At 36.4% G+C, this 12,864-nt stretch overlaps 1 protein-coding gene across 5 annotated transcripts in view; it reads left to right on the forward strand.

Moving 5' to 3' along the window:
• The window catches only part of INSC (INSC spindle orientation adaptor protein), a 123,090-nt gene that overhangs the window by 61,630 nt on the left and 48,596 nt on the right, over window positions 1-12,864 (forward strand). For all 5 annotated transcript variants that reach the window (XM_074885004.1, XM_074885006.1, XM_074885003.1 and 2 more), the window contains 4 exons: window positions 3,841-4,186; window positions 4,692-4,744; window positions 6,370-6,493; window positions 8,949-9,062. In XM_074885004.1, the coding sequence (XP_074741105.1) occupies window positions 3,841-4,186; window positions 4,692-4,744; window positions 6,370-6,493; window positions 8,949-9,062 (637 nt within the window). The remainder of the gene's footprint in view (window positions 1-3,840; window positions 4,187-4,691; window positions 4,745-6,369; window positions 6,494-8,948; window positions 9,063-12,864) is intronic.

The following is a 12,864-nucleotide window of genomic DNA, read 5'->3' on the forward strand; positions in this document are numbered from 1 at the left end:
GACACAACTTCTGACTTAGGAAGTTCCTAAACCACTAATTGCTAGAGGATAGGAAGGAGGGGTTGCTCAGCTCTTGCTGTGCCTCTTATAATCTTTCCTTATGCATCTCCTAATGGCCATGTTGGGAGCAGGATAATGGTCTAGACAGATTGTTTTGGTCTGACCCATTATGGCTGTTTTTATTTTGTAGGCGTAGATTTTATTTTTATTTTTTTTTCCAGTAATGGGGAGACAAAATGGAAATTTTCAACTTGTTTTTGGAGTTCAGTAGATGCTGTCTGGAATATGATTCCTAATAGCTAATTAGGAACGATCACACTTTTTGCTTTCCTTATTTTTATAAAGAAATAATTAGTCTACAAAGGCATCTGCTGAATGCTTAGGAAGATCTTCTCTAAATACAGGGCAATATGGATGGAGGTGGATCATTTATGTATTTCACTTGAGCAGATATGATATATCTGTATTTTAAAGAATAATATGTCAGAAAAGATGACAGTGAGCAGGGGGAGTTTGCTCTGATTCTTTTGTCTGAAAGGGGGTGAATGTTATTATTTTTGCCATTGTTGTGAGTTAAGGAATACTAAGTTTCAATGATAGAACATCCCAAATTCTACAGTTGTACTTCTGACAATTAGTAGGAACAGAGGTAAACAAGGAGAGATTTTTAACATCTGTACAACTCTATCATCCTTTTTTCTCAGAGTGAGGACTGGCTTTTGGGATTAAAGGAAATATGAATGATTTGTTGTTTTTTTCTAACTAATCTTCTATTCTAGGCTTTTTCCATGTAAATTTATAATGTAGCAGTTTATAGTTATTAAACAGAGATTTAATTAATTATCATAGTGAACATTAGAAATGAAAAATACATTACTCTGTGTCAAATGACTTTGTCCTGTACTGCATGCAATCTATGCACATTGTTATAAATCATGGTCTCAAACTTCTAAAGTTGTTATTTTTTGTTTATTAGGAAACCTTGCTTCAGATCCAAAAAGGCAATAAGGAAACTACACGTAGCATGAAGAAAGCGAGCCACAATCGATCATGAAATGCAATTACACAATATTCAAAGCCAAGTGAAATAAAGACCTTACATAGTAGTAGCCTGTAAAGTTTAAAATTAAAAGTAGTTTCATTGTATATGGTGAAAAGGGGGATTGCATCAATGAAACTGACCTCTTGTATCTTGTTTGCTGTTGATTTATATGAAATTATACTTGAAGTGAGCCTCCTTTTCATATGTATGTTAATAAATTTTGGTCATTTGTGGAATATTACCTCAGTGGTCTGGAAGGAGATTTCTTGAGTTTAGCTGGTGCTCAGTGTATAAATGGAAGTACAAGAACTAAAAAGTTTTTCTGCCTGGTCATCTTTAACTCGGCTAATGTAATTGCAGATTTTGTTCTAAAACTAAGGCTTTATCTAACAGCACAGAGCATCACTGATGTGATGCTGACCTGCAATAAATCAGTATTTGGATTAAAAGAATGGGACTATAATAGAAAGCTTCTTTTTGTACTTTCTGGTATAGCAGCTTATAAAACTGTATAGCACGTATCCAGAAGGTTGTCAACAATTCACTATGCTGTCAGGCTGGCTATAGGATACCAATAGAAGTTTGGAAAAAACAATTAAGCCCAGTCTCTCTTGCTTTCACTTAATTTCATTTCTTCTTTACCTTTCATCTTCACTTTGGAATCCTTTAGTATCAATCCATCTTTCACGAGATGAAGGGATACTAAAATTTTGAAGTAATTCATGTTAAGAAAACTTATCAAAAATTAAGACTGAGTCTTCAGCTGATGAAAATTGTCAGAAAAATTATTTTATTCATTGTAGATCAGAAATCTGAAATTCTTGCTGAGTAAAGTACCCCTTTTTGGAAGTGTGTTGTGTGTGCTATTTGTTGGCCATGCTTGTGTTTATAGATTCTGCAGAAACTGTTTTAGACATATAAAAATCAAAATCTACCATGCCACAGAGACTTGCACTGATTCTTTGAACTCTTGGCCACCTGCTTTGCTTTGTTACCAGTGAATGATGTTGCACTGAGTGGGGATATAATGGGGCTAGTGGGGGACAGATATTGATAAAATCTGTCTTTACTGTTGCAACCATAGTTAATTTCAGTTACTATCACTGGGACTCTTTTAAGCATTTGCATAAAGGTAAGGAAAACTTAAGTAATTTGAAAATACATTACAGCTTGCTTTTTAACAATAAGGCTTGTCTTTCCCTTAGCTCTATGTAACTGTCCCTTAGATTTTTATAGATATATATTTGTATGTTTACTATGTATCTACTATTGATGGTAAAAATGGTTTTTATATATTTATGTATATACTTACCAGAGGAACTGGTCTTGTGTGAGGATTGGGGAGGAGAAATGTAAACTGAAATAATCTGGATCTACTGTTAAATTTGAAAAAAATTTTGGATGGATTATTTCTGGAGGTGGACAGTGTCATTTCTGTCCTTGGATTAGAAGCAAGGGTCAGATGGGACCCCTTGGCAGAGGCGATGCTCTCTCCTTGGGGACCTCCCCCCTTCAAAGGGAAACAGAGGTCCAGCCTTAGGTGCGGTAGGCAAGAGTTAAAATTTTGTGCAGAGGTCTGAGAGAATGCAGGAGGGCAGTGGTGGGCTAGGCAGGCCTCAGGGAGAGGGAGCAAATTTCCACGGAGTCAAAGGGGTCAGGGTGCTGCTACTAAGGAATTCCCTGAGCTAAATGAAACAAAAGCAGAAACCATAGCCTGTCTGCAAAGACCAAGTAGGTAAGGATGAATGCAGTTATGCAAACTTGCTCTGTCTGACGTAGTGTCCTATACCTGACCTTTATATGTTGTTAGGTACAGCATTAGTAACACTAGTCATGTCTAATAAAACCTGGCCTTGAATGTGTGTGTGTTTCGGGTGAGGATTAAGGCTCTGTTTTTTTGTTGTTTGTTTTTTTTTTTTTTTCTTTATTAGGATCTGGGCACCTCACTATAAGAAAAAATTCTAGGCAACTCTACCCCAAGGCTCTGGGGAACTTGGGATCCCTCACAAAGATGAGCTCAGAACAGCTGCTGTCTCGGGTACCACGTTTTACTAGCTGGAGGGTGCAAGGACACAAAATGCAGGTCCATTGCCCTTGTGTCAGGGTATACTCCTCAAGGAGTTTCCTTCAGCCTCACTGGTTCACAGCATATTTGCTGTAGTGCAGAAATGTGCTTTGGAAGTCAGATGTGCAAACTGTACAGAGAGCTGTAAGAAATAAGGGGGAAGGTAAAGGACTGGTCAGGAAGTAGAATCCAGCTGAGGTGTAAGGGATTATGATATGGCAGAAATGGATACTGCTGACAGCATCGTTGGCTGTGTCACTGTGGGTGGAAAGGCTTTGGAGAGATGCTACAAGGTAAAACTTTTTCTGTTAAGTGTCTAATAGGCAAAGTGTCTAGAAAACACTGACAGTACAGTTCCATAAACAAAAACAAACACACCCACAACTTTGCTCCTGCATCATATTAAACTCCAAGTGTACAAGAAAAATTTCCCCCCCCAAAGTGTAATCTAAACTTCTCCTGTTTACTTATCTCCAATCTCTACAGATTTTTCACAACTAATTTTATATCAAGGGTATGTGGTGTAAAGGTGATTAGAAACTACAAACCTGTCTTTGGAATAGGAAGTGAAGCATGTTGATGTGTTACTACAAGCAGATTGCTTGCTCAGTTAGTTGCCTTTTGTCAAGCAGTTGCAACCTGGTAGGTGGATTGAACTGTGTTGTACTGCTGGTGGTTATTCTAAGGTTGTTTTGCTTTACCTCATTCTTCCTTCTCTTTCGTTGCCTTTTAGCATGCACTTAATTCAGGTGGACTCTGTTCAGCGATGGATGGAAGATTTGAAGTTGATGACGGACTGTGAATGTATGTGTATTCTCCAGTCCAAGCCAATCAGCATTGAGAAGGATGAACAAAATGAACTTATCCTTTCCTCGCAATATAGCACATGTGATAACTTAGAGCTGCTATTAAAAAGAGCTTGGATCATAAGCACAGAGTTGACCAGGATTGCTCAAAAGCTGGAGAAGAATAGATGGCAGAGAGTCCACAGCATAACAGTAAGAGTCAACTGCCACGTACGTTCAATGATAAATGAATACAATGCATTCACCAGGAATTCTTCAGAAGAAATGCACCAGGTAGAATGCCTTACCTGAGGTCATATTTGTCTTGTTTAATTTTTTTATTGTAATAATTAAAACTTACTTTAAACAATCTGTAAGAAATCCTTACATCCTGATGGTGGTCCCTTGTTTGAGACTTTCTAGTCCCTTTTCAGCTATGGGAACATTCTTGATTTATTTTGGATCCTATTTTATTGTAAGCCTGATTCTGAATGTTAATAATGTTCACAAATTACATTAAAAAAAACTTTTGGTTTTGAGGACTACTGAACTAAAGTAATTAGATGCCCCATCTGTGAGTTCCTTTGCATTTACAATGTAGAAAATACTACATTTTTGTTACCTTTAATTTTATCTCTACTTGTTTTATGCAGAAAGGTAGAAAAAGGGTGTCCATATGAAATATTATGTTTCTGGAGGGTTTTCACTTAATTATCACAATCAAGCATTATTTACTTTTAAAAAACAATTGTGTGTATGGATATTGCTTTAAAACCACTATCTCTTTCTCCCTTTGCAGTTTGAAAAACTTTTGATAGACAAGTGTTCAGAATTTACAGCAATCACAGAAAGGTAATTCAAATTTTCTAGTGGAAATATTAATTTTGTTGGTTTATTATGTTGTAGAATCTCTAATGAGAAGTACACATCTACTAACACCCTTCTATGTTTGAACTAGGCTCCCACAGCTCTGAAGGGCTTTCTAAAGGTTAGCCTTTAGATATGGGTGATGTGGGTGATATGAGTTGCTTTTATCTAAACTGCATCCTAATGAAAGATGGAATCTGCTGTTCCACAGAGCCTGGCATAGACACAAAGCTGCATGCAAGTGGATTTTTCAGGGCTGACATCAAGGGAGAAAGTCTGGTTCTAATATCAGTGACAAAGTTCCATTCAAGTTCTGTGGAGCCAAGATTTCAGCTGGTGTGAAAACTTATGTTGTGAGACTGTTGTACTACATGTTCTTGTAAATACACAGTCTTTTAAATTGCAGTTGTAGGTTTACTCAGCTCTGTGCACTCCAGAACGCTGAGGCTGGAAAATAAGAATCTCTTTATAATTCTTCTCATGATATTTCCCCTGCCTAACATAAGTTATCTGCTTTCCTCCAGCACAGTTTAATCAGTCTTTTTCGGTTTACTTTAAACACTGTGCAAGTAATTCTGTTTGGGGGATCATCAGGGAAAAAGACACCGTCTAATTATCAGGAAAGAACATTTCTTGAGCACTATTCCTTTTTGCCAAACCCATACAGCTCAGACTTTACTTCTATATTCTACTATGAGACACACTGATTTAATGAGAGCTTGATTCTACTAGTGACTGCCCCAGATCAGCCCTCTCCCTCCTTGTCTGTTGGACAAAAAGTCAATATAGGTGGGTGAAAGACAGGTAAAGCTGAAAAGGGGAGCTACTGTGTAGGTGGAGATACTGATCAAGCAAACTATATCTTACATTACAGTGGCCTGCCTGGGTGGAGTATGTTTTGACAATTCAAATGAATGTATTTCTGTGAATGTATTAGTTATTTCATTTGAATGGTATAAAGTTTTCCTTCTTTATCTCACTTCTTCAGTTACAGCCAAATATCACTGGTTACAGGATAGTTACACTAACTGTGTAAAGCTGTTCTATGTAATCTTTCTGCATAGAAGGTTGAATTTTACTTTTGAGTATGCTGTTTAAATTTAAATTAACTTTACTCATCTGGGTACACACTCATTTTGGGTCCTTATCATACTATCATTAAACTATGGCAAAGAAGGTGAAGAAATGGAAATTATTGAAAGCACTTTCTTGGTCATGAAAGATGGATGGATGTACACAGGTGCAGCTGAAACGTTGGCATCCTAGAGTGACTGTAACTATAAGCATAAGTGGAAAATAAGAGTTACACTGGTATAAATACAGGATCTGCAGGAAAATTTGATCTGTAGTCTGTGAAGTAAATTGTGATCCCCAAATTATTCGTTAGTGTTCACTGCTGTCCTTTGATGGTATGCTTACCACGTGTAGACAAAGCTTTAAGTCTGGTGTGATGCTAACGGCACAAATACAGTGTCCTCATGTGAACAGTTGAATTTTCATTATATCCCTATTATTAACACAGAGCTTACCTGTGACAATCAGCTTGATAAAACAATAGTTGCCTGTTGCATCTTTTTGCCTTCATCCCTTTCCTTCCTTTTTCTTTTCAGGTGCATACAAACTGAAGATGAACAGATACTGAAGTCTATGAAATCTTGTATTAATGAAACACTCACTACCGTTGCTCAGTATTTTGGCCAGTTAATAGAGCTGGTTTTAACACATGAGGCACAGGTTAGTTTATAGCTTAAAAAAAAAAAAATCTTTCAAAATTGTTTAATTTTGAGGGAAAGCATCCATTAAGAGGAGGATTACAATTACAACTCTCAATTTTCAGCGGATATGATCAGTAATTCAAATACCTTGCAAAGAGATTTAGGCGTTTGTATTCTCAAATTGTCCAATAACCTAAAATCCTAAACACAATGATCTTGTGTCTCAATATGTTACTTTTTCTGATAGGCCTCCTTCATTGCAAGGCATCTGATTTCTGGATGATGTCTTCTTAATAAGACCTTTGGACACATTTTTTTCTTCCTTTCATGCAGACACTGCTTTTCTTTAGAAATCTTGAAAAAAAATCTCTTCTGCTCTCAGTGGTTCTCATTAAAAGTTAAACTTTTTAGAAGATGTATATATAGCAAGTATATTATTATAGCACACATTTTAACCAGTGCATGTCTTACACTCTAGGAAGCAGTCTTAAAATACAGTGTTCTGTTCAGGTTATACATATGTGTGTGTGTAACCTTCCAGAAACACTGGTGTATCATTGCAGGCATGATGTATATTTTCCAGTGGTGATTAAATGTAGATAAATACATGGAGTTAATTAGGCTGAGACTAAAAATGCATTCAATTTTTCCCATTAGACCATTCTTGAAATAGTAGCAACTTGTTAAGTCTAACCAATCTATCTTGGCTTGCGCTGGTTTCTTTCTTGAGATCTCATTAGTAATGCCTTTGCAGCCTCTAATTTCCTTAAATAAAAAAAAACCCCAAATGTAGTTATGCTCAATTAATTTGTCCATATTTTAGAGGTGATGTTATGCTGGAATTTTATGTTGTCCCTCCAGAAAAAACAGGAAATGAGAGGCTTAGTGAAGAGGAAATAGTTAAATAGTATTTACTATGGTGCTAAAACAAAATTAGTGCATGGTATTGGTTAAATTCTAATGTATCTTGATGCATTAAGATAGAAAAAAAAGAAATTTGTGGCTCTTTCAGAAACATCCCTATAGTTTTAAAAGGTTATTGCTAGAAAGTGACAATGTCCAGAATACATTTGCAGAACTACAGTCAAACTAACAAGCTACTTCCTAACTAATCCCTACTTTCATTAGGATTTATGAGAACTAAATGAAATGGCACATATGAGTTGAAATTTGTAAATAAATTTGCATATTGCAAATGTTGCAATGAGTAGGTTGTAGTTGTCTTGATGCTTATTTCTTTTTAATCTGAAAAGCAGTTCTTCATTGCTAATACTTCTGTCTTTGGGCACTTTGATTACCTACATACCTCAAATCCTAGTCCCTTTTTCTCTTAAGGGAGTAGAATTAATTACTCTGCACCATCTTGTGTGTATTTGTGTGGCTGAAGACTTACAGGTCATTAATAAAAACATTTTTAAGAACAGTTTTCTGGGCCCTTCACTCAGGCTGCATGCCCACTTCTGCCATATAACTGCATTGTCTGTGGGTAGTTTGCTGCTCTGGAGCAGACTAAGTGTCTGTGTGAGTCCAGAATGCTTTGCTTTTCTAATCAGTGTATCAGGATTTTATTCAGGATAGGTTGCTATCAAAATGTGAACTGATAAGTTATGTCTTTTATGGAACATTTTTCTAATGGTAAGTAGGAGAACACAGCTTCCTAAAGGGAAGATAATTGAATTTTGTATAAATAAGTGTAAAATGTGGGATATTTCCTTGCACTTTTTTCAAAGTTGGATTAAGTGTAAAAATGCTTACCTTCTTCTAGCAAAGGTAATTAATTCTTTCTCTAATGATTCTACGTGCTTTCAGAAAGAGTAAAATGAAATAAACCTCATAATCCCTCCATAGCTGTGTTTCTCTGTGAAGCTGCAATTGCACACATGCAAAAGCAAGATAACTGTTTACAAAGATAAAAATATTTAACTTATTTCATCCATTGGAGAAGTAAACTATATTTCTCTATGAGAATTCCCTTTGTTGGTCAATGACATTTTCTGTGTAGACTGAGAATAGTGATGAACCCAGAGCCTTAAAAGTAGTGTTAGAAAGGGTATAGCAATATTCCTTATCAATAAGGTGGAAATCTTGTATCACCTTGTGATACAGCTTCTACACTGGGACAGTTAGCTGCCTTCTGAAAATTTTTGTTCAATCCCAGGCCAAACCCAATAATAACTCACTAGATAGCTGAAGAGTTCTTTATTAAATGTTCTCTCACACATACCTGTTCTGTTACTCTATTCATATTTATTTTTAAATATCACTATTCTTGGTTATATCTATTCAAATGCAATGACAAAGGTGTTACAGTGTTATCAGTCTGACTCCTGCCCATGTTTTTTTTCCTTTCTCTAGGTGAGAAGCAGGATGATATGGATTAAATGAACTAGACTTTCTATTCCATTTTACCTTTAAATATAATGCTAATGTTTTACATTGGAAGTAAATTATGTTTATTATCTTATGTCACACAGAACCTCTTGAGACAAATAGAATTGTCGGATAGTATGTACATCACTGAGTCGGCGATTAGTAGTTTATTCAGCCTTACCCAGGAAGGTGCTCATCTGTGCCGTATCATAGCTAAGGTAAGGGGATATATGGTATAATCCAAAGTAAACTAGTAATACAAGTGAGTTATTTTACTTAATACAGTAGTGGCTGTGAGATCTGAGATGTACAATACAAGATGAAATTCTGTATTTCAGGACACAAATCATCTAGGTTAAAGAACAACAAGATTTACTCTGACTTTTTTTCTTATTTTGCTGCTTTTGCAGGCCTTACTCTGTAGAGTTTATTACCACAGTTTTCCTATTAGATTTAAAAAGAAGAAAAAAAAAAAGGGGGAGTGGGGGGCTGCAAACCCTCAAGTCTTTAATTTAAAGCTCAATGTCTGTGCAAGCAACTGCAGTAGCATAGTAAGCTCCAACAGGCTTCTGGGCACTGACTCAGCTACAGTTGTCTTTGTGCTACCTGAGGTATTGCCACTCCCTTCAGCATTTTGGTCACATTTTACTGTCTCTCCTGACAGTACTTTTTAAGTACCAGTCACATAATTGGAGAAAAACTTTACAATTGGCCATGCATATGGTTGACTATGCAGAGAAACAATGAGGCCCCTTCAGCTGTGTACAGAGATGGTTAGAGATATTATTAAAGATGTAACTTTAGAAATACTTTGCATGCATTATTTTCCTTTTGCAGAGGAATGTCATTACAGTTCTGGCAGTGTGTATTCTCGTTTACTGAGTAGCTGATCCTAACTTTCAGTATAAACAAATCATTCTGCCTAGATCAATGATACTGGCAATCCCTGCAGAGTTTGCACCTTTGAGGGCACTTGGATCTTGAAAAAGTGAGAAAGGCAGGGCATCGTGTGAGGTTAAGGATAGGATAATCGCAACCGCAGTGTATATAGAAAGAAGAAAACCTCCTTTCCCAAGCTTCTGGTTGTGGACTGGTGTGCCAATCCCTTGTCTTGCTCAGAGATGAGGTTAAATAGTAGCATTTGATTAATTTTACTTTTGATTTGCCTTTAGATGGATGTTTGTACCATAAAAGGTACTACTCTGTTCTGAAGGCTGCAAATGAGGTAGACGTAGAAACGTGTAGTTGATCCTGGCAACAGCCTAGGTTTAATTTTTTCTAAATTGGTATTTGAGCTCCACTCAGTGGCATCCAAAAACAATGTTAAAATGTTGAGTATTGAGGAAGTGGATAGAACTAACAAATTGAGGAAAATTGGTCTTGTGCTTTTTATCATTGTGTGAATTCCATGACAGTTTAATTTAGCACAAGTGAAGTCTGACCTTCCATAAATTACTAAATTAATTTATTGCTAAAACCTGGATGTGTCACAGGTTTACAAGTGAGGAAATGCATTCCCTTATGCAAAGAACCCTAAGTGGTGTTCAGTTGCCAAATTACAGTGGTGATTGCATTACCTGTTCTGTATGTCCCTTTCCTCTGTGCACTGTGAAATACATTTGTCCCTACTCACCATCATCCTTCACCCTCTGTATTGCCTCAGTTTTCTGCATCAGTGAGCAAGGTGGCAGAGGAATCGTAACAGACCAGAATTTTGAATTTAGTTACTTGAGTAGTTATCTATGACAGTGAAAGTGCAGGGTGATTTGGGAAAAAACCAAATTTAAAAATCTGGAACTGTGCCCACTCATTTTAAGAGGTTGAGAATGGATTCAAGTTTTGCAAAGATCTCAAAACTTCCTATAGATACAGAAGTTCCCTTGAAAGTTGTCATAATATCTTTGGTAAAAACTATCCAGAGAAGTGGAATATTTGTTTACGGTGAAAGTAAAACTGAACAATTTTTTTCATGTAACCTTGAAGTCTTACTCTCCATGACAATGTGTGATCTTGAGGAACACTATTAGGTTTTTTTCCTGTCACAAGCTATAAATTACAACTCTAAAGCACACCAAAATCTTGGACGTGCAAACAAAAAAACCATAATAATATTGGAAAGCTATGATATTACAGGAACTGATTTTTTACTTTACATTTTGGTAAAGATTTCAGTCGTCTTCCTCCCCTGATAATATTTTTACCAAAATTTAAATAGGCTTTGAAATGCTAACTCCTTATGCTGAAGTGTCACCTATAATTTTATTCTACCTGGAGGCATTCTTCGACTAATACATATTTTTGTTTTTTTTAGCATGTAACTTTGTAATCTGCTGTGAAAGTCATGTTACTGACTCACCCTGTCAGCCAGCTAGTCATTCTCACTAGCTGTCAGAATTATAAAGACTAAGATCTTTAACACAAATAAGTAGTAGCAAGGACAAGATAAGAAATGGAGAAAGCCTAAATAATAATAATAAAAATGCTTCAATTCTGAGCTAATAGAAGAACCAATGTTAAGGTGTGAGTTTTGAAACATAATATGTAGTGTTCATCTACAAGCAGCTACACTGGTGACAGCATGTACCTTTGTGTTCCGAGAGCATAAAGAGACACTAAAAACCAGAAATTAGAAATTTTGATTGGACCTAGCAACTGTCAAAAATTAGTATTACTAGAAGTAGACTGGTTCTAAATTGATTTGGATTCGTAACAACCAGAAGAATCAGTAAAAACCAGTTCCAGAGTGTCAATAAATGAATGTTGGGACATAGAGTGATAAAGAAAAAAAGTCTTTGTAAATAAATCCATTTCATTGATATAATTAGTCTAATACCAACTGTATTGAACTGGATGGCAAAAATGAAGATAATGAAGAGACATATCTGCTTATCACACCCTTCTTCGGAGAATGCTTGACTATTTGCGTTCCATATGGATGTGCAGCAGATCACTTGCTCTGAGAAGCTTCTAATACATCTTGGCCTTACCTTCTTTGTACATCAGTTACTTTTCTAGCAAGTATTTACTATGAAGATTTCCTTGGAGATCATCTTTCCAGCTAATTATAAATGTTGTCCTCAATCATGAGGAAAGGCTTGATGAGAATTCACTGCACTTTGGGTCATTTCAGGCTGAAACTGCAAAATATTACACCCTAGAGTTGGATACCTTTTCTCTCCTATCTTTATTCACTCAACTCATTATGCACAGTGGGGCTTTTTATACTCATGATCTCCCTCACATACTTTTTGTGGTTGTATTTCAGGTGATTTTGTTATCTACTGCTAGCCCTTCTGAACAGCATCGCAGGGATGTCTCCAAGAAATTTAATTACTGTTAATCCAGTATAGGAGAGAAGTAGGTCATCAAACAGTAAAGCAAGTTCTCCTCTCTTTCAGATACTGCTTCACAGAGTATGTGAAGCCTGTTCCTGATGAAACTTGAATTCCAGTAGGAGTATCATTTCATGTGTTATCTAGTCAAAAACTGGAAATGCCAAAAAGTATGCAAAGGATTAAAAAAAAAAAAAGCATGCTTATACATATCAGGAGATTTTTGGAAAGGTGCAAGTTAATCTCCAATGCAAGCAAAGCTCAGTGGTGTTATATTTCTTTGTCTGGATGGTACTGTTTACCTGTTTGACCAATTTATGTGTATCCCTGTCTGATGGAATAGTTTTGTCATCATTGCAAAAGATACAGGGGACAAATCTTGAAAAAGATGAATAAACCCTGAGGAATGCTGAGATCCCAGTGAGGGGAGTGTTTTTGACAAGCCATAGAATCAGGCTCCGTATTTCCTACCTATTCCGTCTTTCCCTTACAGCTCTCTAGGTTCATTACTCATGATCAATATTTTACAGCTTGGTAATGGCACACAGGGCACAAAATAAACAGTTTAGATCTCCTCCTGACAAATGCAGTGATAAATCACTTCCTGTCCATCAGAGGCAAAAGCAGGGCACCCATTTGTCATAAAGAAAGCTTGAAGCAAAGGTGCCAACATCACTTGAGCTTTACT

Source organism: Strix uralensis, chromosome 15 (assembly GCF_047716275.1).
Source record: "Strix uralensis isolate ZFMK-TIS-50842 chromosome 15, bStrUra1, whole genome shotgun sequence".
NCBI lineage: Eukaryota > Metazoa > Chordata > Aves > Strigiformes > Strigidae > Strix > Strix uralensis.